The sequence below is a fragment of the Oryx dammah genome, unplaced genomic scaffold (assembly GCF_014754425.2).
Source record: "Oryx dammah isolate SB20612 unplaced genomic scaffold, SCBI_Odam_1.1 HiC_scaffold_9, whole genome shotgun sequence".
NCBI classification, from domain to species: Eukaryota; Metazoa; Chordata; class Mammalia; order Artiodactyla; family Bovidae; genus Oryx; species Oryx dammah.
The window spans coordinates 48,425,966-48,450,651 of record NW_024070193.1 but is presented as its reverse complement, the minus strand read 5'-3'; the positions used below and the strand labels follow the sequence as shown (position 1 = coordinate 48,450,651).

The 24,686-nt window shown below is 53.6% G+C and overlaps 1 protein-coding gene across 1 annotated transcript in view; it reads left to right on the top strand.

The window, feature by feature from the left end:
- The first annotated feature begins 7,610 nt into the window (after positions 1 to 7,610).
- ACVR2B (activin A receptor type 2B) overlaps positions 7,611 to 24,686 on the top strand; it is a 32,011-nt gene continuing 14,935 nt past the window's right edge. The window contains exons 1-6 of the mRNA XM_040245963.1: positions 7,611 to 7,734; positions 22,500 to 22,612; positions 23,034 to 23,311; positions 23,573 to 23,682; positions 23,837 to 23,988; positions 24,067 to 24,210. Of these exons, the coding sequence (XP_040101897.1) occupies positions 7,611 to 7,734; positions 22,500 to 22,612; positions 23,034 to 23,311; positions 23,573 to 23,682; positions 23,837 to 23,988; positions 24,067 to 24,210 (921 nt within the window). The remainder of the gene's footprint in view (positions 7,735 to 22,499; positions 22,613 to 23,033; positions 23,312 to 23,572; positions 23,683 to 23,836; positions 23,989 to 24,066; positions 24,211 to 24,686) is intronic.

Below are 24,686 nucleotides of genomic sequence, written 5' to 3'. Positions count from 1 at the left end.
GGAACAGAAAGTAGGTCAGTGTGTCTGGCTGATGATGGTGAGATGGTGGAGGAAGTAGGGCTGTTCATATACCAGTTAGCCATCATAACAGGAAGCCATGGGAGGATTTGAAGCAAGGGAGAAATGTGAAGTGAGTCCCATTTTGAAAAGATCATTTCAATTGCTATCCAGAACATATAGCCAGGCAAGGATGAAAGCAGGTGACAAGACATGATTTTAGTTCACTGCTGTTGCAGTGGTCCACAAGTGAGACAGTGGGTGGTGATAGTGTATTTGGAAGAGAAGTGGACTGATGGCGGATGTGTTTCTGAAACTAGATTGCTGATGGACTGATTATGGGAGGAATCAAGAATTACATAAACTTTCAACTTGAACTATTGGCTGGTTATGCCATTGATTCAGACAGGCACAACCGGAGGAGTAGATTTGTTGGGGAATGAGGAACTCTGCTTTAGTTAGGGCAAGTTCTAGATACCTGATAGGCTGCCCAATAGGGATGTCAGGTAAGCATTTGGTTATATGAATTTGAAGTTCCCAGAGATGCCAGGGTGGAAGACACAGATGTGTTGGCTGTTTGAACCACCCTGAGCCTTTATTGTGATACCCTACCTGCTGTGGAGTAGCAGAGAAGAAGCAGCCAGTCTAATTGTTGGCACACAGATTATGGCCGCTACCTTCCAGCAGGAAGGAGGCAGTGATTTATCTTCCCTTCTAAGGAATGACAGTTGCTTTTCTTGTCATGTGTCCAGCAGTATAGCATCCTATAATCTGCAAGTGACTCCCAAGTGTGGTCCCTGAGGTGTTCCTAGTGCTGTGGAAACGAGGGGTGGTGGGCCCTCATTTCAACTTCATTGATACACTTTCTACAAAGTGGACGTTTCCATAAGATCTCGTTTGAATAAGGTTTCTGCTATTTAAAAAATGTAGAGCATGGAAGGAATCTAGCCTACTCACATTTTCCCCTTTATTTATTTAGCCTCCTCGCTTTCTGTAAAAGGAAACTGAGGCTCAGAGAAGTGAAACAACTCAGACTTCAGGCTCCACCTCGAGCCTGGCTCCTCTTGTCCTGCTCCAAGAAAGGTTGTGGCAAATCAGGAGCACCAGAGGACCATTTCTGTACCGAAGGATTCCGCCCCTCATCCCTGAGATGTGAGCGGGCTTTCCCTCTTTAGCTGGGAGCTTCGTCTGCTGCTGCTGCTGCTGCTGCTGCTTCGCTTCAGTCGTGTCTTACTCTGCGACGCTATGGATAGCAGCCCACCAGGCTCCTCTGTCCATGGGATTCTCTAGGCAAGAATACTGTAGTGGGTTGCCATTTGCTTCTCCATCATGACCCTCCAAGCCCTGATTTTGGTAAGGATGGTAAAAACTGACACAGAAGACAAGGGGCTCTCAAGCAGCCGTTTGGGGAGTGAAGAGGGTAGCAGAGACACTCGCTGGACAAGCTCAACTACGGGAACAACTGAGAACAGTTTTAAAGGCGCAGATTAAAGCGGGGGTGGGGTGGGGTTAAGGGTAGAGAGGCAAATTGCTGGAGGCCCCGTTCCATCATCTGCGGCTTTGCGGGGGCCGGGCTCCCACTCTCCCTCCCTGGGATGTGTCCAATTTCAAGATCCCCAGCTGTGCCTTTGTGTGTGTTTGGGGTTGGCTTGCAGACGTAAGAGACCACTTGTCATTTTAGGGAAATCAGCCTTTTTTTTTTTTTCTGCAGATTAGTTCGCCTATCAATTCAGACACGTCTCCTGTGGTTCACTGTGCCCTCCATCTCAGGTAGGGAGACGGAGGCGCAGAGGGTAATCCACGCCAGAGTCCTGGGCGACCCAGCCTCTCCGTGGTCGCAAAGCAGCATGCGTTCGGGAGCGTGGGCTCGAGTGCAAAGCAGGAATCACGGTGCCGTGGCCACGAGGTCCCGGGGTCCTGGGGCTAAGTGGTCCAGGACCCAATCTTGCCAGCTCGCCCGGCCTCGCCCTCGGGTCGTGCATTTTGCACACGCCTTCCGGACCACGCCGGCTGGGGGGCGGGGCCTTCGTTTGTTGTTTATCTGCGGCCCCGCCCCCGAGGGGGGCGCGGACCACGCGGCCGGAGGGCCCGCCTCCCCTCCCCCTCCCCGCCCAGCTCGCCCGCCTCTTTGTATCCAACATCCGGGTTTCCCCGCTGGCTCGGCTCCGCGGCCGCGGCTCAGGAGCCATTTTGGACTCGGTTCAGCTCCCCTCCCCCCCACCCCTCCCCCCGTTCATGGCCCCTCCGGACTCGGCCCCTGTGCCCGGGGCCCGGGCCCAGCCCCGCCGCGCGATGCCTGAGTCGGGCGCGCCCCGGCCCGCGCCCCGCCGCCGCCCCCCGGCCCCCGCGTCGTCCCGGAGCCCGGGCCGAAGCCTGCGCCGCCCGCAGCGGCCCTGAGCCCGGCCCCGCCGTCCGGCCCTTGGAGCCTACAGGCTGCCGGGACCGAAAGCGCAGGAAACGCGCGGGGAACGATAAGGAAGGAGCGGGAAGGAGAGCGCAGCCGCCGCCGGGCCCTGCGCGCCCCGGGAGCGCCGCGCGGCCCTGCCCGCGGGCTCCGGGTGTCCGCGGGGCGGCGCCGCGGAACATGACGGCGCCCTGGGCGGCCCTCGCCCTCCTCTGGGGATCGCTGTGCGCCGGTAAGAACGAGGCGCGGCGTGGGGGGCGCAGGAAGGGCGCGCGGAGCGGCTTCGGGCGCCGCGCGGTGTTTACCAACAAAGGGCGGGCCCGCGGCCTCCTTGCCGCGCCACCTGCACCCAGCTTGCACCTCCCGGGGCGGGGACAGGGGGCGCGCAGGGCGCCCCGCTCCCTGGTCTTGGGGGGGATGATCTTGCCTGTGCGGCGGCCTGCGGAGCTCCTGTTCGCGGAGGCGACCCCAGGGTCGGGGTTCAGGCTATATGGGCGCGTGGAACCCAGGGAGAGTGAGATGAAAATCGGAGCATGGGGAAGGTGGCCAAGAGGGGCGGGCAGATCTTATACGGAGGTAGCGGGATTGTAGGTGCAGCAGCGGCTGGGGGCAGGACTGCGCGACCCTCAGAGCCACTTAGGTGTAGCGGAGCGAAGCGGGCCGCTTCACACAGCCCAGAGGAGTCTCCTGCACTCCACTCCACCACGTCTGCGTGGTGTTCCCCGGGAGGCGCGCCGTTGGCGCCAGCTCCCACCTGCGCCCGCTTTCCCTGCGGCGCCCCGATACGCGAGGTGCGGTCACTCCAAGAAACTGCTTTGTTTTGGGGCACCTGGAAGGAGAGGTGGGGCTAGAAGAAAAACCAACAGGTCCCTATTCGTTCTGACCTCTGGGAAAGCACGTGGCGGGGGTGGGTGACCCTGCTAGCGTTCGGCGTGCGTGCTGGCGGCTTAGGGTGGGTGGGTGCGGGTGTATGCACACGGAGTCCCGTTGGGAGATCGCTTTTCCCCCTGGCCGGCGCACAGATTTTTCCTCTTTTAGCGGTACTGGGATGCGCCCTATTCTAGTGTGCGCGCTTGGACAGGCTCCGCACTAGGCTTCGGATGGCTCTGGGCAGCCCACGGAAGCCGCGCATTAAAGCTTCAGGGAGAAGCCCGGGACGGTCTCTTAAGCTGGTGCGCGGCAGCCGGGGAGCTGGTCCTGCGCGTCTTTGTTCCCAGCCCCCATTACACATGCAGCGCGGGTCCCCTGCCGCCCGCGGTGGCAGCAGCTTAGAGTCTGGGAAACCCGCGAAGGGCGGGGCCGGGAGTGCAGGGGCGGGGCTGGGATCCCCGGGCTGCTGCGGGGGTGGGGATCCCGGATCTCCTTATCCCCACTCCCACTCTACCGGCCTCCTTTCCGATGTGTCGTGGCTTAGCCGTCTGCACCGAAGGCAGGTAACTTCTCCTTGTGGGGCTTGGAGCTGCGTAACTTGAATGCAGCGAATGGAAGACAGAGACCCCTTATTGGTGGATGCATGCGTGCTCAGTCAGGTCCGACTGTTTGCGACCCCATGAACTGTGGCCCGCCAAGCTCTTCTGTGTCCATGGGATTGTTCAGGCAAGAATACGGGAGTGGGTTGCCGTTTCCTCCTCCAGGGGATCTTCCCGACCCAGGGAGCCAGCCTGGATCTCTGGCATTGGCAGGCGCATTCTTCGCCACTAGCCACCTGGGAAGCGGCCCCTTATTGGTACCTGGGCACAACATGGAAGGGAGTCATGGACCTCTTGGAGCCATTTCTTGTGTCACAGAAGCGAAGTGTTCGTGGTGTTGAACCTGTTCCTTTCTCTGCCTTTGAAGTTTTGCTTTGCGATGCTTTTCTCCCAAGTGAGATCTCTGAAGTGAAGGAAGACACTGGCCTCTAGAGGGAAGGGCTGCAGTTAGCCTACTTTACTAGGCAAGCAGCAGCTCACGTGGCTGTCTCTGGATCCCTCCTGGACAGTGCTGGGCTCTTCCAAGACCAGGTGTTCAGAGCCGGCCTCTTCCCTAATTAATTCTTCTGTCCTGACCAGTCTCAGGTCCCCACCTGATTAGGTGAGGCAGGGTGGGATTGGGTCCCTGGGATTGCCATGCTCTTCCCTGGCTTGGGCAGTGCTTGTGTGTGTGTGCTTAGACCTGAGCCGGCTAAGCTCCTCTGTCCATGGGGGCTCTCCAGGCAAGAATACTAGAGTGGGTTGCCATGCCCTCCTCCAGGGGATCTTCTCAACCCAGGGATCGAACCCAGGTCTCCTGCATTGCAGACGGATTCTTTATTGTAGGAAGGTGGGAGTCACTGTGTGTTTCTTGTGGTCCCATCAGCCAGTCCTCTGGTGGCCACTGCCTGACTTGTGAGGAACTATGGGAGGAGCCTCAACAGACCCCGGTGGGGGCAGAGCTGGTCCTCCTGTTCCTCCATCCTCCTGGGTGTGCTTCCTTCAAACCCCGGGCTTGCTCTTTAGAAGTACTCCCACCTCCTTGTAGAAGGAAGGTCTAGGATGGCACTGTCAAACAGAAATATAGAGGGAACCACATAGAAGACTTTAAACTTTTCTGGTAGTTTTGTTAACAAAAGGAAAAAGAAACAGGTGTGTCTTAGCCTCCTCAGGGCGCTATACAAAATGCCACAGGCTGTGTGACCTAACTCTTTTCTCACAGTCTGGAGGATGGGAGTCTGAGGCCAGTATGCCGGCATGGTCGGGTTTTGGTGAGGGCTGTCTTGCTGGCTTACAGATCTGTGTTCTCACTGCACCCTCACATGGCCTTACCTGGTGCTTCAGGTGGGGATACTGGGGGCACTGTGATTTTTTTTTGCTTTCACTAACCCCATCAAGGGGGCTCCACCCTCATGAACCTCTAACGTTTTGCAGAGACCCCATCTCCAAATCCCATCACATTGGGCATTAGAGTTTCAACCTGAGAATTTTGAGGGGACACATTCAGCCCCATAATAAGGGCAAATTAACTTTAATGGTATATTTTATTTAACCTAATGTATATAACACAGTCATTTCAAGTTGTAGTCAGTATTAAAACAGACATTTTACACTCTTTACTGTTGTCAAAATGCACGGCGTATTTTATACTTACAGAATGTCTCAGTTCAGACTGTACATTTTATATGCTCAGTAGCCTCATTTTGCTAGTGGCTACCATATTAGACGCTGCAGGTCTATTCGAAAAGGCAGAATGGATGCTGCAGTCATGGTGTACAGTGCTTGATACCAGATCAGCATTAGTGAGTTTTGCAAGTCTTCTGTGATCCATGCCTGGCCGAGTGTTCTTGGCAAACAAGTCATTGGCTCTTGCCTTGCAGAGGATATCCCAGACACACATCTGTGTATCCCCTAAGAATCCTGACCTCTGTCTGTGTATTTGGGCTTCAGACCAGGGCCTGTGGGTTGGAGAGTCTGCTGAGTGAAATGTCAGGGGCCCCTGGCTGGGGAGGAGGACCAGATTTCTGTCTGTCCCATCAGAAAGTGCAAGCCCTGACTGCTCCCTGCTGTCCTCATAGACAGCTACTCTCCCACCCAAAGATGTGCCCCATTTCCGCAGGGGGACGTTTATATGCAATGAGTGAAGTGACTCTCAGGCCCAGTGTAGTGGTAGCTCTCAGGGACACAGACCAGAGAGTCACGGGCCCCAGGTACCCTTTCCCGGGGAAGGGTGTCTGTGTCCTTGTACCTGCTAAGCACTCCAGGCTCTGCCCTGGCTGGCTGGCTGGCTGGGATGCTCCTTGGGGAGGAGCGGGCACTCCCCTCAGCTCTTAGAGATGCTTCCAAGGTAGATGATGTGAGACACTCACCCAGCCTCCCAGGCTGTCCATCTGGGTGAAACCACACGAGGCCCTGATGGCAACCCACTACTCTACAGGGTCTTTCTGGTCATCCCGATTCCCCCAGGTAGCACCTGGACTTCTCCTGGCACTTTGCCTAAGGAACCTCCTTTCTAGGGAACCCAGTGAAGTGTGCCCATCATAGACTCTGAGGATCCTATGAGAGCTGTGGATCTTTCCCCCAGGAAAATGCAAATAGAGAGTGCGTGTGAGAGTGAGTGCATACTTGGTGCACACTCACTGTTTGCACCGATACCAGGTAACTGTGGCCCCCTGGGTGGGATTTCGTGAAGGCCTGGCTCCCTGCCCATTGTTTCAGGGGACAACGAGCTGTCCTTGACGGGTGTGCTGCACCGGGTGGGTTCCACCTACCTGTTCTAGCCACTGCGCATGGCTTCTTTGCTTCTGCTGTGTGTGACCCTGCCCACTGTCCACCTGACAGCCCTGGTTTCCTCCCTGCATCCCCCAACCCCACCCCTTCCTTCAGGAAGCCCTCCCTTGAGTGCCTGTGCATTCAGCCTCCTACCTGGGAACTTAGGGTAGTGCAAGTGAGAACCAGATCAACTTGTAAATACTGGCCCTTTACCAGATACTGGGATCTGGGGACCTAGGTAGGCGGTAACTGATCTGGATCCTTCTTTTGAGAATGACACTGGACAGACAGCCCTCAGGCAGGGTCCTGGCTGGCTCAGCCTTGACACTGTTAACAATTTGGATCCCATGATTCTTTGGTGTTTGTATAGGTGGGAAGGCGGGGGTGTCTTGTTCATTGTAGGATGGTTTGCAGTATCCCGTGGCCTCTACCCACAAAATGCTAATAGCACTTGTAATCCGGAAAACCAAAAATGCTTGGAGTGGAGAGGGCATAAATCACCTGATTGAGAACCTGATCTGGAATGTTCTCATGATTTTAAAGGGACAGAGTTGTGGGAGATAGGGTTAATGGCTAATACCATCCCCCTTACTTCTTCCCCCCCAGGGGCGCGTGCACACACACACACACACACTCCCTCTCTCTCACACACACACTCACACACTCACACTTACACTTTGCTCATAAGATTCAGGGCAGAAGGTTGGATTCTAAAAGTCTGGGAGATTCCTGCTTCAGCGTCAGGGTTTGTGCTTCAGGAGTGCCGCTGGCCACCGTGGAGAGAATCCTGGCGTCCTTGAGTTTTCCCAGAAGTGGTTCAGGTTTCAGGGAGGCGGCGATTGCGGGGGGCGGACCGCCTGCCTGCCGCCCCCGCCCACCACTCTGAGTGCACCGCCAGGTTCGCATCTTGCTTCGCCCGCCCGGGCTGGGGGCTCGGTGTCCCTGTGCGCGCACCTGGCAGCCGACGCGGGCCCAGCGGAGCACCGGCCATGCCCTTGCCCGCGAGCCCTGCGGGCGGGCCGGCCGCTGAGCACCCTGGGGAGCCGCCGCCGCCCTGGGCCTGGGGCTCCGAGGCCGTGGACACCGGGGCGGGGGCGCCGCCTCTCCCCAAAGGTATGGGGCGACTGCGCAGCTCCTCCCGGGCCGGGGAGGTGTGGTGGGCAGCGCGGCTGGAGGCTGGAGACCAGATGGGCGCCGGCACCACGGCCCCGACCTGGGGGTTGATCTCTTCCGGCGCCTGTTGGTTGTTCTTGGCAGACTGGCAGCTCCCTGTTCTTCCTCCACTCCTCCCCCAATCTACTCGCGGCTCGACTCCGGAGCCTTCTGCGGGGGATCTCCTCTCTGATCTTGAGATCAGCAAAATACATCTTGCTGAACTGAGCACTATTACAGAGTGGGAGGAAGCAGTCCCCAAAGCTTCAGTTTCCAAGTACTCCCTGTCGCTGCTCTGTGGTGTGTGAAGTGCTTAAAGGTTTTTATTTTGTTTGTTTGTATTTATTTATTTTGTTGGTGTTAAGACTTTCTGCTTCTATCTTTTGGGTCTTCCCAAAGGGGACTTTGTTGCCATCTCAGGATTCTTTATCTTTTTTCTCTTTCCTTCCATTCTGTCACCTGTTCTTTGTTCCAGAAACACCTCCCCCTTGTTGGGCCTTTCTCCACCAAACTGCGGCCTGCCATCCCAACCCCAGAGGCGCTTGGTCTTTGCGGTCCTGCCCCTGGACGCCTCAGTTGTTGGCTGGGGATGGGGGAGAGGAGAGGCCGCTGGCCTCTTCTGAGTCTGATGGGGAAGTTTCTCAGTGCTCTGTCTGAGAGTATGGTAGGTGCTGGAAGCCGACTGGTAACGCAGGCTGAGATTGTTCGGGAGTTTATCGGGCCTCCCCTGGCCCAGGATTGGCCTTGGCTTTCTGCATTTGGACAGCCCCATGCCTTGCCCTGGTTCTCCCTGTCTAGCTGTGCACATACATGTGTCTTTTTCAAACTCTCTCAGGGACTGGCGGCCCTAGCAGAGTGTTTTCAGTCACGGGCACGTGATCGCTGGGAGTGGGTGTGGGAAAGGAAGGTTGCTGCCCCAGTGGGCGGATGTGAGTCCTCCTCCTCCCTGGGTTGGGGCGGGGGTGGCTTCTGGGGGTCTGGCCTGCCACTCACTGGGATGACTTCTCTCTGGCCATTTTCTGGGCTGGAGCTGAGGCGTTTTGTGAGGTGAGTGCATATTCTTGTTTGCAAACGTTCCTCTGCCGACTATTTCAGTTCCATTCTGACAACCAAGGAGGCTAAAATTAGTTCTGGAGAAGGAAAAGGAAGGCTGCTTGGAAACCCAAGCACTTGGCTGGAGGATGGAGGAGACTGCTTCCTGGGGCTGGTGGCCCAGCGTTTCAGGGAAGATGTGACCAGACCAGCTGTTGTCTGTCCATCCGAGGAGAGGGAGGGGCCGCTGCTTGCCTCCTAGACAAGCACCAATGAAAACGGGAGGCTGACTTGGAAGTGGCTGCTCTTGAGTGTTGATGCCAGGATGTTCTCTCCTCCTGGCCTGTATAATGGAGCACAGTGTTTGCAGGTATGAGGACAATGCCTTTTAACGTCCAGTATCACTGACAGCCCTCCTTCCCCCTTTCCCCTCATTGACTTGGAAAGCATGCGTGAGTTCTCAGAGTCTTGGACTGGCAACCCTGGGTTAAGAAATCATTACTGTATTCTGTTTGAGAATTACCCTCCTGTACAAGTTTGACATTCCCTTCAGGGCCTCACAGGCCAGGCAGACCAGAGCCCCCCTTGGAACTGCTGGCTTGGGTGGGAGTGTGTGCCTGCCTGCCTGCTTAGTTGCTGCAGTCACGTCTGACTCTCTCTGACCCTACGGACTGTAACCTGCCAGGCTCTTGTGCATGGAATTCTCCAGGCAGGAATATTGAGTGGGTTGCTGGGCCCTCTTCTAGGGGATCTTCCTGACCCAGGGATTGAACTCACATCTCTTATGTTTCCTGCCTTGGCAGACAGATTCTTTACCACTAGAGAGCAGGGGTTAGAGGAGAGCCCTTGGTGCCCTGAGGGCAGAAGGGAATCGGGGTTCATCTACTCTGGAGCCTAGAAAATAGAGGGGTAGAGGAGTCAGGTGAATTCTGGTTTCCCTTCCCACGTGGCTGGTGCCTCCTGTGAAGCCCCCACCCCGACTTGCGGGTGAGTCCTGCCGGACTCCGTGGGGGAGGCGAGCTGGCCCAGTGCGGTCCTGTCTCCCCTCCCTGAAAAGCCCCTCCCAAACCTCCGCTCATCCTGGGGTCTCCTGGTGGGCCACCCGCAGTGTAGTTGATAGTAATAGTCACTTTGGCCGTAACTTCTTGTCCCATTTAAAATTTTTGTTAATTTTTAGTTTTATAAGTAACACATATGGATTTAGTTGCAGAAATTTAGATATTACAGGAGAACCCATGGTCTCTTTTGCCAGCTCTGTCTGCCTTCTGAATCCTCCTCCAGAAATGAGCCTTCTCCGGTTGGTGCAGTTTGACCTGTGTATCTATAGAAGTATTAGACTTAGAGAAAGACAGAAAGCTGTTTTTTTCTTTTTAACCTAAAATGGTATTACTCTTTTCCAAACATTAACTGAAGTATAAATTATGTATAGGATAGTGTAATTACCATAAGTGAAAACTTGAGGAATTTTCACAAACTGAATATGCTGATGTCATCAGCATCCAGATGGAGATGCTCACCCCTTCCCCACTGAACCCTCTCTTTCTCCATTCCAGTCTTGACCCCTAAACCCTGGAGGGTAACCACTGCCTTTTTTTAATAGCATATGTTAGTTTAGCCTGACATTGTGCTTTGAAGTGTAGTGAAGTGAAAATCACTCAGTCGTGTCCGACTCTTTGCCCCCCCATGGACTATATGCAGTCCATGGAATTCTCCAGGCCAGAATGCTGGAGTGGGTAGCCTTTCCCTTCTCTGGGGGATCTTTCCAACCCAGGGATCGAACCCAGGTCTCTTGCGTTGCAGGAGGATTCTTACCAGCTGAGCCACAAGGGAAGGTGTCATTGTGCTTTAAAGGGATGTGATCTTGCAGGATGAACTGTTTTGTGTCCTCGTCTTTTGCTCACCGTGTTTCACAACTTGCATCCACCTCGTCACATGACATGGTTTTGGTGTTGTGTGTGTTTTTTTCCCCCCCTGTCGCATGGCATGCAGGATCTTAGTTCCCCTGGCCAGGGATTGAATCTGTGTCCCCTGCATGGAGTCTTAACCACTGGACCACCAGGGCAGTCCCCGTCATGGCTTTTTAAGCTCAGAGACTTGTTCTGGCATTCTTTTTCAGTGTATATGGATCTACCTCAGTCTTTTATAGTGTGAAATTTCAGAGTTTGGAGATAGGCTGCGTTTTGTCTGGTCTCCTATTGATGGACTTTCTGATTGCTCGGTTTATGCAGGTTGTTTGCTAAGGATTGATGACAAGAAGAGAGAGTTCGGAGTCACAGGGCATGTATGCTTTGAATTTTAATATAGATATCGAGAAACGATTACGCACGGTTATACTGCGTTGTGATGGTGTGTATGTGTTTGTGTCCCTGTATAATGGTAGGTTACAGAGCTTGGAAATCGCCCACCTCACAAAGGGTGTCCAGACAGGAAGGATGCCCACTTCTGCTGACCTGCTGTCTGAGGAGCTCCAGAGAGGCTGCTTCCCGCGTCTGAGTCTCTGTGCCGACGGAGGGAGGTGGCAGTGGACCGACCAGGATGCGTCCGGGTTCGGGGTGGATGTGCACGTGTGCGTCTGTGTGTGCTCACCAGTCAGGCTCCACGCTGCCTCCACCCCCGGAGGGGCTGAGGCTCTTGCTGAAGGTTGTGGGGGGCAGGCTTCACTGGGGCAGCCAGTGCGTTGGACACGCTCTGGGCGTGGCAGGATGCTGGTGTCTTGTGTGGCGATAGTGGAGGTAGGGAGGATGGGAGAAACTTGTAGAAGAATGGCCTGGAGTCTGGGGAGAGGCTTTTCCCAGCAGAAGGGGCTGCATGCGCTTCAGTTCCTGGGTGGGCGTGTGGCTTCTTCCCTGGCACCTGCTTCTGCCCTGACTGGCTGAAGAATTGAAGAGGGCAGGTTGAGACGGCTTGTTCTCCAAAGCCCCTGCTTTCCCAGTTCCTTCCTCACCACGCGCTCTGTTCTCACTGCTGTTTTCCTGGGATTCCTTGTGTGAGCCCGCTTGTCAGGCCCTGTTTGTGGAGCTGGGTGGCAGTGGGTACTGTTTCTAGCGTGAGTGACATCCCAGGCAGCTTTCCCACATTGCACAGGTGACGGGCGCTGTCTGGGTAGTAATCTGCTTAGGCTGCAGAATGCCACAGACTCGGGGGCTTCAGTAACAGAAATTAATTTTCACTGCTCTAGCGGCTTGAAGTCCAAGACCGAGATTTTGTCAGGATTGGTTCCTGGTGAGCCCTTGCTCCTTGGCATGCGGAGAGCTGCCTTCTTGCTTGCCCTCACACAGACTTCTCTCTGGGCGTGTCTCCCTCCTCTTAGAAGGACAGCAGTCCTGTCAGAGCCCCACCCATGTGGCCTTGACTGACCTTAATTACCTCTTCAGGGACCTTATTTCCTAGTACAGTCATACTGCCGGTTACGAATTTGAGGGCAAGGAGATGCAGTGCAGTTCACAAGAGTAAAATAATGGAGTTGGTTGAAAGGGGATTGTTTTCCCTTTGACTTACCCTTTGGAAGGGAAGTTAACTTTCTTTAGGACTCTGCTTTGGGGTCAGTGTTCTTGATTAACACTTTCTATGGGCAGTCTTATCTGCACTGGTGATCTCAGTTGCTGTGTGTGTGTGGAGGTATCCTCTTGAGCTATTATATATAGTCCTGAAAATATATTTAAAAACTGGGTCAAAGTAGATACGGAGATTCCCTCTTTTGATGATCAGGACCAACCCTCTTTCTGAAGGCACCTGGAAAAGATGGACAAACGGAGAAAATACCTCCGGTTGAAAGCATTGTACAGCTGAGAATATAGGGAATACCTACCCGGCCAGGATCTGTGTGACTGCAGAGGCCCTGGGTGGTGACTTTTACATCTGAGTCTGTTTTCAGTTGCACGTGGGCGACTGAGAGGCCGAGCCTTGCGCTTGACACCCTTGCGGGGTGAGGAAGACAGGAATTGGAATTTGAAACAGAGGGTGAGTATAGTGAGCCCTTCTTTTTGGTTTGGGACCCCAAAGATATAGAGTAGAGAGGGAGCCAGAAGAAGACAAACTCTAAAGTGGGATGAAGATATTAGTGGTAGAAATCATGTTGCTTCTCAGCTTTCTCTGCAGCCAGTTTAGGAGTCCATGTGGCCGTTGGCCACTCATGTATTTGCTTTCCGGCTTCAGAACTTTACTTCTGTGGTTCTTTGCTGTTCCTTTTGTCTTTATGGGTGTATTAAAAACCTTTTCTTTGCTGTGGTTTTAGTGGGATTACACAAAGGAGCAAAAATAATATTTGTGTATAATCCTTGACCTTTTATCTATAAGCTCTCTTGCCAGTGTCCTTCAGGAATGATGGGCTCTGGAGAAAGGCCGGTGTTTTGGAGAATGGTCCTAGACCCTTGTTTTTTTTAATTGTTGGTTTTAGTTTTGGCTGCGCCGAGTCTCGGTTGCTGCTCGGGGTTTCTCTGGTTGCCGAGTGCAGGGGCTCCTCTCTGGGTGCAGTGGTTTCTCACGGAGCAGGGCTCGGGGGGGGCACGGGCTACAGTAGTGGCTTCCAGGCTCCAGAGCGCAGGCTGAGTAGTTGTGGTGCGCCCGCTTAATTGCTCCATGGCATGTGAGATGTTCCTGGATCAGGGACTGAACCCTTGTCTCCTGCATCGGCAGGCAGATTCTCTACCACTGAGCCACCAGGGAAATCCCCCCACCCACCAACCTTGTTCTGTGGATGGTGTTAGGGAATCATTTACAAAGTCGAAGCTAAATGTGACTCGAGGTGACCTAACTTGATTTCTTGTTCTGCTGGCACTAGTCGTAAAGAACCTACGTGTCAGTGCAGGAAATGGAGGAGATTTGGGTTCCATCTCTGGGTGGGGAAGATCCTGTGGAGGAGGGCATGGCAGCACACTGCATTTTGTGGAGAATTTTGTGGACAGAGGAGCCTGGCAGGCTGTAGTCTGTAGGGTCTCAAAGAGTTGGATATGACTGAAGTGACTTAGCGTGCAGGCTGGTAGAGCTCCTCTTGTCACCCTTGAAAATTGCTCCGAACTTGCATTTCTGGCGATAATAGTGAACAGAACAGCCAAAAAACCTCGTTATACAAGACACATGGAAATGCTGGATAAAGTATAACGAATATCCTTTTAAAATGTATATGCATAATTGCATGTATAAAAAAGGGAGAAGCAAGAGTGGGCTGGAAACTAGAGCTGTGCCCTTTCACTGGCTCAAGCTGCTTTCTCCTGAGGGACTTTGCCTCTCTCCATCATTTAAAGATGTGGGTTTAGTAGCAGTGTGTGAGGCATAGGAGAGAAAATGTGGAACTGCGACTGAGGCTCTCACATGATAAGACTTCTGCAGGGTTATTCATTCAGTGAGAGTATGGACAAGAGGGAACGTTCTTTTCCTGATAAAGGGAATAGATAAGTTGTTGATTGCTGGGGAGGTGGGTAGTTTCACTTGAGAATTTGTAACCATGGATTTGTGTGCTTCCATGAGCTTGGAGTTGAAGTTTATACCATCTGTGTTTCCTGGGAACCTGAAGTTGAATAATTACAGTGATTCCAGATTGGTAGTGTCCTAGAGAATTTGGCAGAATTTGGCAGAAGCAAAAATATAAATTATTTCTGGAAGTTTGCCCCCTCAAACTTGGCTTCACTTTTTATTCCCACAGAAAAGGCCGCCACTGAACATAAGTTCTGTATCCAAAAACAGAATCCAAAATTCCAAAACACATAGGGAAACAAGATTCCATGAGTGAAATCATCAAAAGTAACAAGTGGGATAAATAGATGTTTAGGAAGTTAAATTATGGAGTTTATATAAACTAGAGATTTGGAAGTATGACAAGAAATGGAAGTATCAAAATTGACCAAGAAGGTTTTTTTTTTAAGTAGAACTTGTCGAAATAAAATAATAGATTAACTGAATTTATAAATTAATTAGAACTAAATAGCAAATTAGACCCAGCTAAAGAGAGAATTAATTAGTTGGAAGTTAGATGTGGAATTATCTATAATGGTGTTTAGACACAGATTAGGCAATGGCACCCCACTCTAGTACTCTTGCCTGGCAAATCCCATGGGCGAGGACCCTGGTAGGCTATAGTCCATGGGGTCGCTAAGAGTCGGACACGACTGAGCGACTTCACTTTTACTTTGCACTTTCATGCATTGGAGAGGGAAATGGCAACCCACTCCAGTGTTCTTGCCTGGAGAATCCTAGGGACGGGGGAGCCTGGTGGGCTGCCGTCTCTGGGTCGCATAGAGTCGGACACGACTGAAGCGACTTAGCAGCAGCAGCAGACATAGATTTGAAAAATATGAAAGCAGAGTTAAGAGACTGGTCTGATGGTCTGATGCTTGTAATAGGAATGTCAGAACATAGAACAGGGAGATATAAATAGATGCGGGAAAAGTGGAAACAGTGACAGATTTTATTTTCTTGGGCTCCACAATCACTACAGATGGGGATTGCAGCCACAAAATTAAAAGACTCTTGCTTCTTGGAAGAAAAGCCATGACACACATTGACAGCATATTAAAAAGCAGAGACTTCACTTTGCCGACAGAGGTCTATATAGTCTAAGCTGTGGTTTTTCCAGTACTCACTTATGGATGTAAGAGTTGGACCATAAAGAAGGCTGAGCGCCAGAGAATTGATGCTTTCAAACTGTGGTGTTGGAGAAGATTCTTGAGAGTCCCTTGGGCAGCAAGGAGATCAAACCAGTCCATCCTAAAGGAGGTCAACCCTAAATATTCACTGGAAGGACTGATATTGAAGCTCCAATACTTTGGCCACCTGATAGGAAGAGCGAACTCATTGGAAAAGACCCTGATGGTGGGAATGATTGAGGGGAGGAGGAAAAGGGGGCAACAGAGGATGAGCTGGTTGGATGGCATCACCAGTGCAATGGACACGCGTGGGAGCAAACTCCGGGAGGTAGTGAAGGGCAGGGAAGTGCTGTGTGCTGCAGTTCATGGGGTCGCAGAGTTGGACATGACGACTTAGTGGCTGAGCAACAACAAAGAATTTTTCAGAGTCAATGAAAGATGTGCATCATCAGATTACAAGCATATTCTTCTGAGCAGTATGGCGGCCCACTCCAGTATTCTTGCCTGGAGAATCCCATAGACAGAGGAGCCTGGCAGGCTACTGTCCATGGGGACACAGCTGAAGCGACTTAGCATGTAACTGCATAAGCTCAAGCCTCTGAGCAGTACAAATAAACATATAGCTCATTAGTGAAATTGCAAGAAGCAGATCTAAGAAAGCAACCAGAGGGAAAAGACAGAATATCTACAAAGTTAAACTAATCATAGACTTTTCTGCAGTAACGGAGAAAGCCAGAAGACAGTGGAATAATACCTTCAAGATGCTGAGAGAAAATAACTCAGCCTAAAAGTTTATGTTCTTCTAAACTGTCAGTTAGGAAAAAGAACAAAATGACATTTTCAGAGAGATAAGGCTTCTTTATCCAAAGATCTGTACTGAAGAAAGGTGTTCTGTGGGAAGGACAGTGGTTCTGGAAGGAAGAGTGGAGTTCCAGAATGAATGGGTGCGCAGACAGACTAAGAAGATGCTGACTGTGTAAAACCCAAATAGTATCTGCTTTGGGAGGCAGATAAGAAGATGAACAATCGATTACACATGGAACACAAATATTATGTTAAACTAATTTAATGTAGGTTGGACGGAGGTAATTAGAACAGTGAAGTTCCAATAAGGGGTAGGAGAGATGTTGATTAACTTTCGGCTTTTAGCATAAACGTACATGTTGAAGGTTAGCCTATAATGGAATGGAAATAGGGTGCATTACTTCCAGACCAGAAGTGGCTGAAATAATGGAATTTGAAACATGCATACGTTTGGCTGTGCCAAGTGTTGCGCACTTGGGATTTGTAGTTGCGGCATGTCCGGTCTAATCCCTGACCAGGGATCAGACCTAGGCCCCCTGCATTGGGAGCAAGGAGTCTTGACCACTGGACCACCAGGGAAGTCCCTAAAATGGGATCTAAAATGACAATCTAAAGGTGGTAACCGTAAAGAAAAACCAAATTTAAACATTCAGCCGCCAAGTCGCGTCTGACTCTGCAGCCCCATGGACTGCAGCACGCTAGGCTTCCCTGTCCTTCACTATCTCTCGGAATTTGCCCAGACTCATGTCCGTTGAGTTGGGAGTGCCATCCAGCTATCTCATCCTTTGTTGCTCCCTTCTCCTCCTGCCCTTAATCATTCCCAGAATCAGGGTCTTTTCCAGCGAGGTGGCTCTTCCCATCAGGTGGCCAAAGTATTGGAGCCTCAGCTTCAGCACCAGTCTTCCCAGTGGATACTCAGGGTTGGTTTCCTTTAGGGTTGGCTGGTTTGATCTTGCAATCCAATGGACTTCTCCAGCGCCACAATTCGAAAGCATCAGTTCTTTGGCACTTAGCCTTGTTTATGGTCATGCTGTCACATCTGTACATGACTGCGGGAGAAACCATAGTTTGGACTATGTAGACCTTTGTCAGCAAAGTGATGTCTCTGCTTTTTCATACATTGTCTAGGTTTGTCATAGCTTTCCTTCCAAGGAGCAAGTGTCTTTTAATTTTATGGCTGCAGTCTCTGTCTGTAGTGATTTTGGAGCCCAAGAAAATAAAATCTGTCACCGATTCCACTTTTTGACCTATTTGCCATGAAGTGATGGAAACGGATTCTATGATCTTCGTTTTTTGAATGTTGAGTTGTAAGCCAGCTTTTCCACTCCCCTTTCACCTTCATCAAGAGGCTCCTTAGTTCCTCTTTGCTTTCTGCCATTAAAGTGGTATCATCTGCACAGCTGAGGTTGTTGATAGTTCTGCCAGCAGTCTTGATTCCAGCTTGAGTTTCCTCCAGCCCAGCGTTTCTCATGATGTCCTCTGCATGTAAGTTAAATAAGCAGGGTGACAACATACAGGTGTTGTACTCCTTTCCCTGTTTTGAACCAGTCTGTTGTTCCGTGTCTGGTTCTAACTGTTGCTTCTTGATCTGCATATAGGTTTCTCAGGAGACAGATAAGGTGGTCTGATATTCTCATCTCTTTTAAGAACTTTCCACAGTTTGTTGTGATCCAGACTTTAGCATAGTCAATGAAGCAGATGTTTTTCTGGAATTCCTTTGCTTTCTCTGTGATCCAGCAGATGTTGACAGTTTGATTTCTAGTTCTTCTGCCTTTTCTAAACTCAGCTTGCACATCTGGAAGTTGTCAGTTGAAGTACTGCTGAAGCCTAGTTTGAAGGATTTTGAGCAGGACCTTGCTAGCATGTGAAACGAGCGCAGTTGTGCCATAGATTGAACATTCTTTGGCACTGCCCTTTGGGATTGGAGTGTCCTGTGGCCACTGCTGAGGTTTCCAATTTTGCTGACATAGTAAGCACAGCACTTTAACAGCATCATCTTTTAGGATTTGAAATAGCTCAGCGAGAATTTCGTCACCTCCACTAGCTTTGTTCGTACTAGCCTTTCCCAAGGCCCACTTGAGGATGTCTGGTGAGTGATCACACCATCGTGGTCATGTGTCATTAAGACCTTTTTTTGTACCATTCTTCTGTGTATTCTTGCCAGCTCTTCTTAATCTCTTCTGCTTCTGTTAGGTCCTTACCATTTCTGTCCTTTAATTGTGCCCATCCTTGCCTGAAATGTTCCCTTGATAGCTCCAGTTTTCTTGAACATAGTGGTACTTGTAATGGGACTAGACTCTGGGGGTTTCTTGGCTGTGCTGGGTCTTCGTTGCTGTGCACAGGCTTTCTCTAGCTGTGGCAAGCGGGGTCTACTCTGGTTGCCGTGTCGGGCCTTCTCCTTGCAGCGGCTTCTCTTGTCATGAAGCGCGGGCTCTAGAGCGTGTAGCTTCAGTAGTTCCGCTGCACAGGCTTAGTTGCTCCGCAGCATATGGAATCTTCCTGGACCCGGGATTCAATTTTAGATCAAAGACAGTATTAGATTGAGTTGGGATAAAAAAAGATACAGAAAGATTTGAAGTACGAGTTGGATAAAGATAAATTGGGAAAATACTAACTACCAGAAATGTCATATAGCTGTGTTAATGTCACATTAAAGTAGGCTGTCTACGAGGAGCAAACAAATGAAAGGGGGTATTTTGTAGTAAGAAAAGTTTTATTGGAATATATAAAAAATTCCTATAACCCAAAGGAGAAGCAGCCCAGCGGCAAAATGGGAAAGGATGTGAACAGGCAGTTTTCAGAAGGGGCTGACACACACACGCATGACCACTCTCCCACGCGATTAGGAAATGGGGATCGAAACCGTGACGTCTGATTTCACCCTGGCCCGGTTAGCACGTCGCAGGGGCTGAGGGGTGGCTCAGTGGGGCTGGAGTCTCTTGGGCGCGTGCAGCGGTACATCCACGTGGGAGGACAGTGTGACCGTGTCCTGTGAGTTGGAGATGCTCATCCCTGGGTCCCCCCATCTCTGACCTCTAACCTGTGGTGTATCCCCTAGAGGAACACCCGCTCGTGAGAAGACTCACAGGAGAGGACCCCAGGAGGGGCCGTGGCGGCAGGGCTTACATCAGCAAATGTTGTCAAGGACCCTAAAGGTCCAACAGGAGGATGGGCCCTGAGGTTGTGGTCTGGCCGTACCGTGAGCTGTTCGCTAACACCGAGAGTAGAGGCGTCACAGAGCAGGTGAAGAGGGTGTGTACTCCACAGCGAGGCAGCCTTGGGCTCAAAACCCGGTTTTGACCCTTAATAAACACCTTGGGCAGAGTTATTCTCGTGTGTGGGAGAAGTTCAGAGCTGGGCGCAGTCCACTGGGGGATTCTTCTCTGCCTCTTGTGTGTGTGTGTCATTGCACGGTGTGTGCACACGTGTGTGTGTGTGTGTGTGTGTGTGTGTTTCTGATGCTCCAGCCCTCCTCCTCACCTCCATTTAAGTTCCCTTTACCCCACACACACCAGCCGTCCTACTCTGGTCGTGGGGAAGATGGTGAAGAGCGTCCTGTGTGGACCGGGGGAGGCGGAGTCACAGACTCAGGTCCGGGTACTGTCGCTGGGCGCCCCCACCTTCGGGACCCTCCTTGACTGCTCTGGAGGAGCCTACGGTGACAGCGGGTGCTCAGCTAAGGGCAGGTCCCTCCTCGGGGCAGGGTGAGGGGAGCCCAAAGCACGGCCTCTGGGGAAGGGAGCCTGACCTCTATGTGCGCTTGTGTGGCAGGGTGGGGGCTGCCTCTCGTCTCTGCGCAGACCTGGAGGCTGGACGATGTGGGAGAAGGCTGGGCTTGCCTCCCTTGGCCGCCTCTCTGGCTTGGTGGCTCCTGCAGGGAGCGGGGGGTGGTGACCTGGTGCCTGAGGTGGGTGGGTGGTGGCTGGCATCCCATTCTCACCACTCCACATTGTAGGGGGACTGTGCCCCTAGGGAGGCGGGGCTGTTCAGGGAGCCCCAGGAGCCAGGGGCAGAGTGCAGCGGCCGGCTGGCTGCTGGGGTCTGTGGTACCTCTGAGAGCTGCTGGCTGAGCTGAATGTTCTGCAGACCCAGAGCTCAGGGGTCTCCAGGGGAGGCGTGGCTGCTCCGGCTGCACACCCTCCCCGCAAGCTCTGCCTCAGGTCACCAGCCCGCTCTCTCTCCCCATCAGATTTCCCCCTTGTCTCCCCAAGTGCAAGTTGGGTACATCCAAGGCCAGCTGGCCTGGGAAACAGACCTTGCATGTCAGAGCCCATCCATTCCGGTCCATCCTGCTCTCAGATCGTGGGTTCCGAGTGGAATCTCCGTGTGGTTCTGTGTGTCCGGGATTGGGGTTTCTGTGTCTCGCCTGGACTGGGGGCTTGGGGAGCACCAGAGGTGTCTTCCCACCGACGTGTAGACTCCTTGGAACATCAGGACTGCCTCTTGGGGTCACTGCTGCTTGTATACCTGATTCCTTGAGAGGCTAGGGCTCAGGTTGGCTGGTGCTTGGGGTAGAATGAACCCCTTACCCTCATGTCTTCAGGGGAGGTGCCCCTCTGGGCTCTGAGGCAGCAAGTAGGGGCACAGCTTCTCCTGCTGGGATGGGTGAATGGGCGGGGGTTGGGGGAGCCTCCTGTGTAGGGGGCCCCGGCTCTATGAGTGTGGGCAGGAGCCCTGTGTCTATTAAAAGGCAGAGGCGGCCTTGTGGTTGGAGTGCTGCCAGAGGCTATAAATAGCTGAGTGTGTGCAGAAGGAGTGCCAGGGAGGAGGGAGGAGGGGGATTCCTCTCCAGCTGGCAGCAGAGTATGGGAGTGGGGGAGCATGGAGCCTCCCAGTCTCCCCGAGTCCCCCGGGGCTCTGAATACAAAGCTCTTGCAGGTGTGGGTGTACACACCCCCAGCCTGATGGGGCAGGGGGCTTGTGCTGTGACGAAATGGCATTGGCAGTGGGGAGGGATCTGACTCTGATATAACAGTGATGGTGCCAGGCATCGTTCTCACTTAAAATGCAATAACTCTTGTCATTCTTGGGACAGCCAAGGAAGTGGGTTCGTTAGCATCCCCTTTACACGAGTGGGGAAACAGAGGCATGAGGTGGCTGGGGCACTTGCCGGGGGTGGGGGGTGTCCAAACCAGGACCTGAATGGGGTCGAGGCCCCTTTTTTTCAGTTGGTGTGTGGGGTTCCCCCGGTGGCGCTGGTGGTAGGGCACAGCCTGCCCGTGCGGGGGGCGCTGGAGACACGGGTTCTGTCCCTGGGTCGGGAAGATCCCCTGGAGGAGGGCACAGCAACCCACTCCAGTATTCTTGCCTGGAGAATCCCATGGACAGAGGAGCCTGGCAGGCTGTGGTCCATGGGGTCACAAAGAATCGACATGACTGAGCGACTTAGCATGCATGCACGTGTAGGAGGATCTTGTCAGGTGTGGGTCCACGGTCATCCTGAGCCCCGGGTCTTAACTGGAGCCTTGAGATTTGGAGTTCCCAGCCCTGTCCGCATGGGTCCTGCTCACAGTAGTGGCCAGAGGGGTCCCTGCCTGGTCAGCAGCCTGGAGAGAGGAGCTGGGCCAAGCCTGGAACACTCCTGCTGTCTGCTAATGTCTCTCGTCTGGGCTCCCAGCTTTATATGGGGTGCAGAGGCTTGTTGTCTGAGCGGAGATGGACCCTAGGACTTGGGCTGCAGGCTGAGGCCATCCCTCGTTTTCCCCTCCCTTGACAATCCAGCTCCAGCCAGGAGAGAACTATGTCCTTCTGTCTGATTATTGGTCCGTCCTTCTTTCGGCACCTCTGCCCATCTTTCCAGCCTGTGTCTGGACCTGATTCTAGCACTCAAGACAGTCAAGGTTTCTGCTGTCAAAGCATCAGCTTTGCAGTCCTGTGGGGGAAGCCTGACATTTAAGAAGCAATCATCAAGTGCATTTGTAATGTTTTGTTTCTTATATGAGTGTTTATTATGTTATTGTCTCTGGGGGGATTATTTGGTTGCATTATTTTTATACTTTTTGAATGTCTGGAATAACCCCTTAAACAGCAATAGGCAATTAGTCACCGGGGGTAAATGAGGTGATGGAGGAAGTGCAAAGGCCTGTGGAAGTGGAGAGTAATTGGCCTGGCCTCCAGGGATAGAGAAGAGCCAACACTTAAAGGAGAAAGTGGGGAACGTCTTTCAGCCAGAGGTGGTAACTTGTGTGAAGCCTGGAAGCCGAGCATATTCGAGAGCCTGGCAATGTTGTGTGCTGCAGTCGAGGGAAGGAGGGTGGGGTTGTGCCCAGCACCCCGTTCTGTAGCCCAGCTTGGGGGTCTGGCCCACAGGTCACCAGTCTCCGAGGACCCCCACTAGATTTGCTGACATGGAGACAGTGTCCCTCCCTGTGCCCTCTGGATCGGGGGCTTTGCAGAGTGTGCAGCTGCCAGTGCTGCTGCAGGTGGGCGGGGGGGAGGGGAGGTGTGGGCATCGTTGGCACCAGCCTGGGCCCTGCCACAGCGTCTGGTCTCCTAGGTCCACCCCATTCCCTCAGCCCCGCCCCTCGCTGGCAGAGGTGCTCTGAGACAAGACAGAGAAATGGGCAGGAAGCTGCGCTCCTAGTTTCTTGGAAGTGGTCCCCGAGTTTTGCACCAGAACCACCTGGGACAAAGAGGGTGGTTAAACACAGATCCTGCCCCCACTCCAGTTGGAGGGGTCTGGGCTGGGCCCAGGAATGGCATGTCTAGCATCACTCTCCCGCCCCACTCCAGCACACAGTGATTCTGACAGGCCCGGGGTCTAGGGCCCCCTGCTGTGGTGCAGGGAGGCCCCCCAGAGCCCCAGGTATTGGCCGAGCCCCTCCCTGTGCACCTGGCTGGCAGTCTGTGCCCGCCCCTCCTCCACCCCCGGGCCCTGGGGCGGTTCAGCAGCAGCTGCCTCCCCCGGGCACAGGTTCCGGGCGCGGGGAGGCCGAGACGCGGGAGTGCATCTACTACAACGCCAACTGGGAGCTGGAGCGCACCAACCAGAGCGGCCTGGAGCGCTGTGAGGGCGAGCGGGACAAGCGGCTGCACTGCTACGCCTCCTGGCGCAACAGCTCGGGCACCATCGAGCTCGTCAAGAAGGGCTGCTGGCTGGACGACTTCAACTGCTACGACAGGTGCTGGTGCCCCCGAGGCCAGGTGTCTGGAGTCCACACGGGCTCTCGCCAGGTCCCAGCCCTCCCGGGTTTTGAGGTCCTCAGTGATGCTGGGGGAGGGTGTCCACCCTTGGATCTCCCTCCCGACTCTGTGTCCCGCTTCTGGGGAGCCCGACCCCCACGGTTCCCCGTAGGGATCTCTGTCTGTGGTGAGGGCTTTGGCTGGGCCGCCCTGGGAGTCTGTTCCTCAGGCGAGCTGTGGATGGGAAACTGTGCCTCCAGGCAGGAGTGCGTGGCCACCGAGGAGAACCCCCAGGTGTACTTCTGCTGCTGCGAAGGCAACTTCTGCAACGAGCGCTTCACCCACCTTCCTGAGGCGGGCGGCCCAGAAGGTGAGGGCGTGGGGGGAGCAGATGTGGGCCGGCCTTGGCCCCCAGGTGCTCGACTCCTGCGTGGGGTGTGGAGCGGCTGCAGGGGTCTCTGGTCTGGCTCTGGAGGTGTGCAGGTAGGCGGACTGTGTGACGCCGGCCTCCGTGTGTCCCCCAGTCACGTACGAGCCACCCCCGACAGCCCCCACCCTGCTCACTGTGCTGGCCTACTCGCTGCTGCCCGTCGGGGGCCTCTCCCTCATCGCCCTGCTGGCCTTTTGGATGTACCGACATCGCAAGCCCCCCTACGGCCACGTGGACATCCACGAGGTAAGATGGGGCTGGATCTGGGTGGGGCAGGGTAGATCCTATTACGGCCAGATACTGTTAAGCCCTCGATCTGCCCAGGACCCTGGACCTCCACCGCCGTCCCCTCTGGTGGGCCTGAAGCCTCTGCAACTGCTGGAGATCAAGGCTCGGGGGCGCTTTGGTTGTGTCTGGAAGGCGCAGCTCATGAACGACTTCGTGGCTGTCAAGATCTTCCCACTCCAGGTGTGTGTCTGCCTGTGGGGGATGGTCTCCAGATCATCTGGCTGGGGCCTGAGCCCTCCTGCCCAAGAGCAGTCCATACCCTGTGCAAGCGGGGTGAGAGAGGAATGGGCCCCATTGCGGGTGGCAGCGTTTATTGTGGGCCTAGGGTAGGGCTTTCGAAACCTTGATTTGCAGAACCTCAGTCCACCCTGGTTTTTAGGGTTTGCTTTGACATCAGGTTCTGCTTAGAGGCCCTGGACCAACCAGGCTGATGGAGCCATTGTCCAGGACACTCTGCTTCTCATTGGTTGAGTGGTCCTGGGCTGCTCCTTTCTGTCACTCTGGGCCTCAGTGCCCCCTGTCGTAAACCAGGTGCTGGGCTTAGTGATCTCAGGGCTCACCGCTGGCCTGTGGTCCCCAGCCCAGCTCAGTCCTGCCCTGCCCCTGACAGAGGAGGTTGGGAGCGGGTGGGAAGCTGCCAGGTGGCGTGGCTGCGG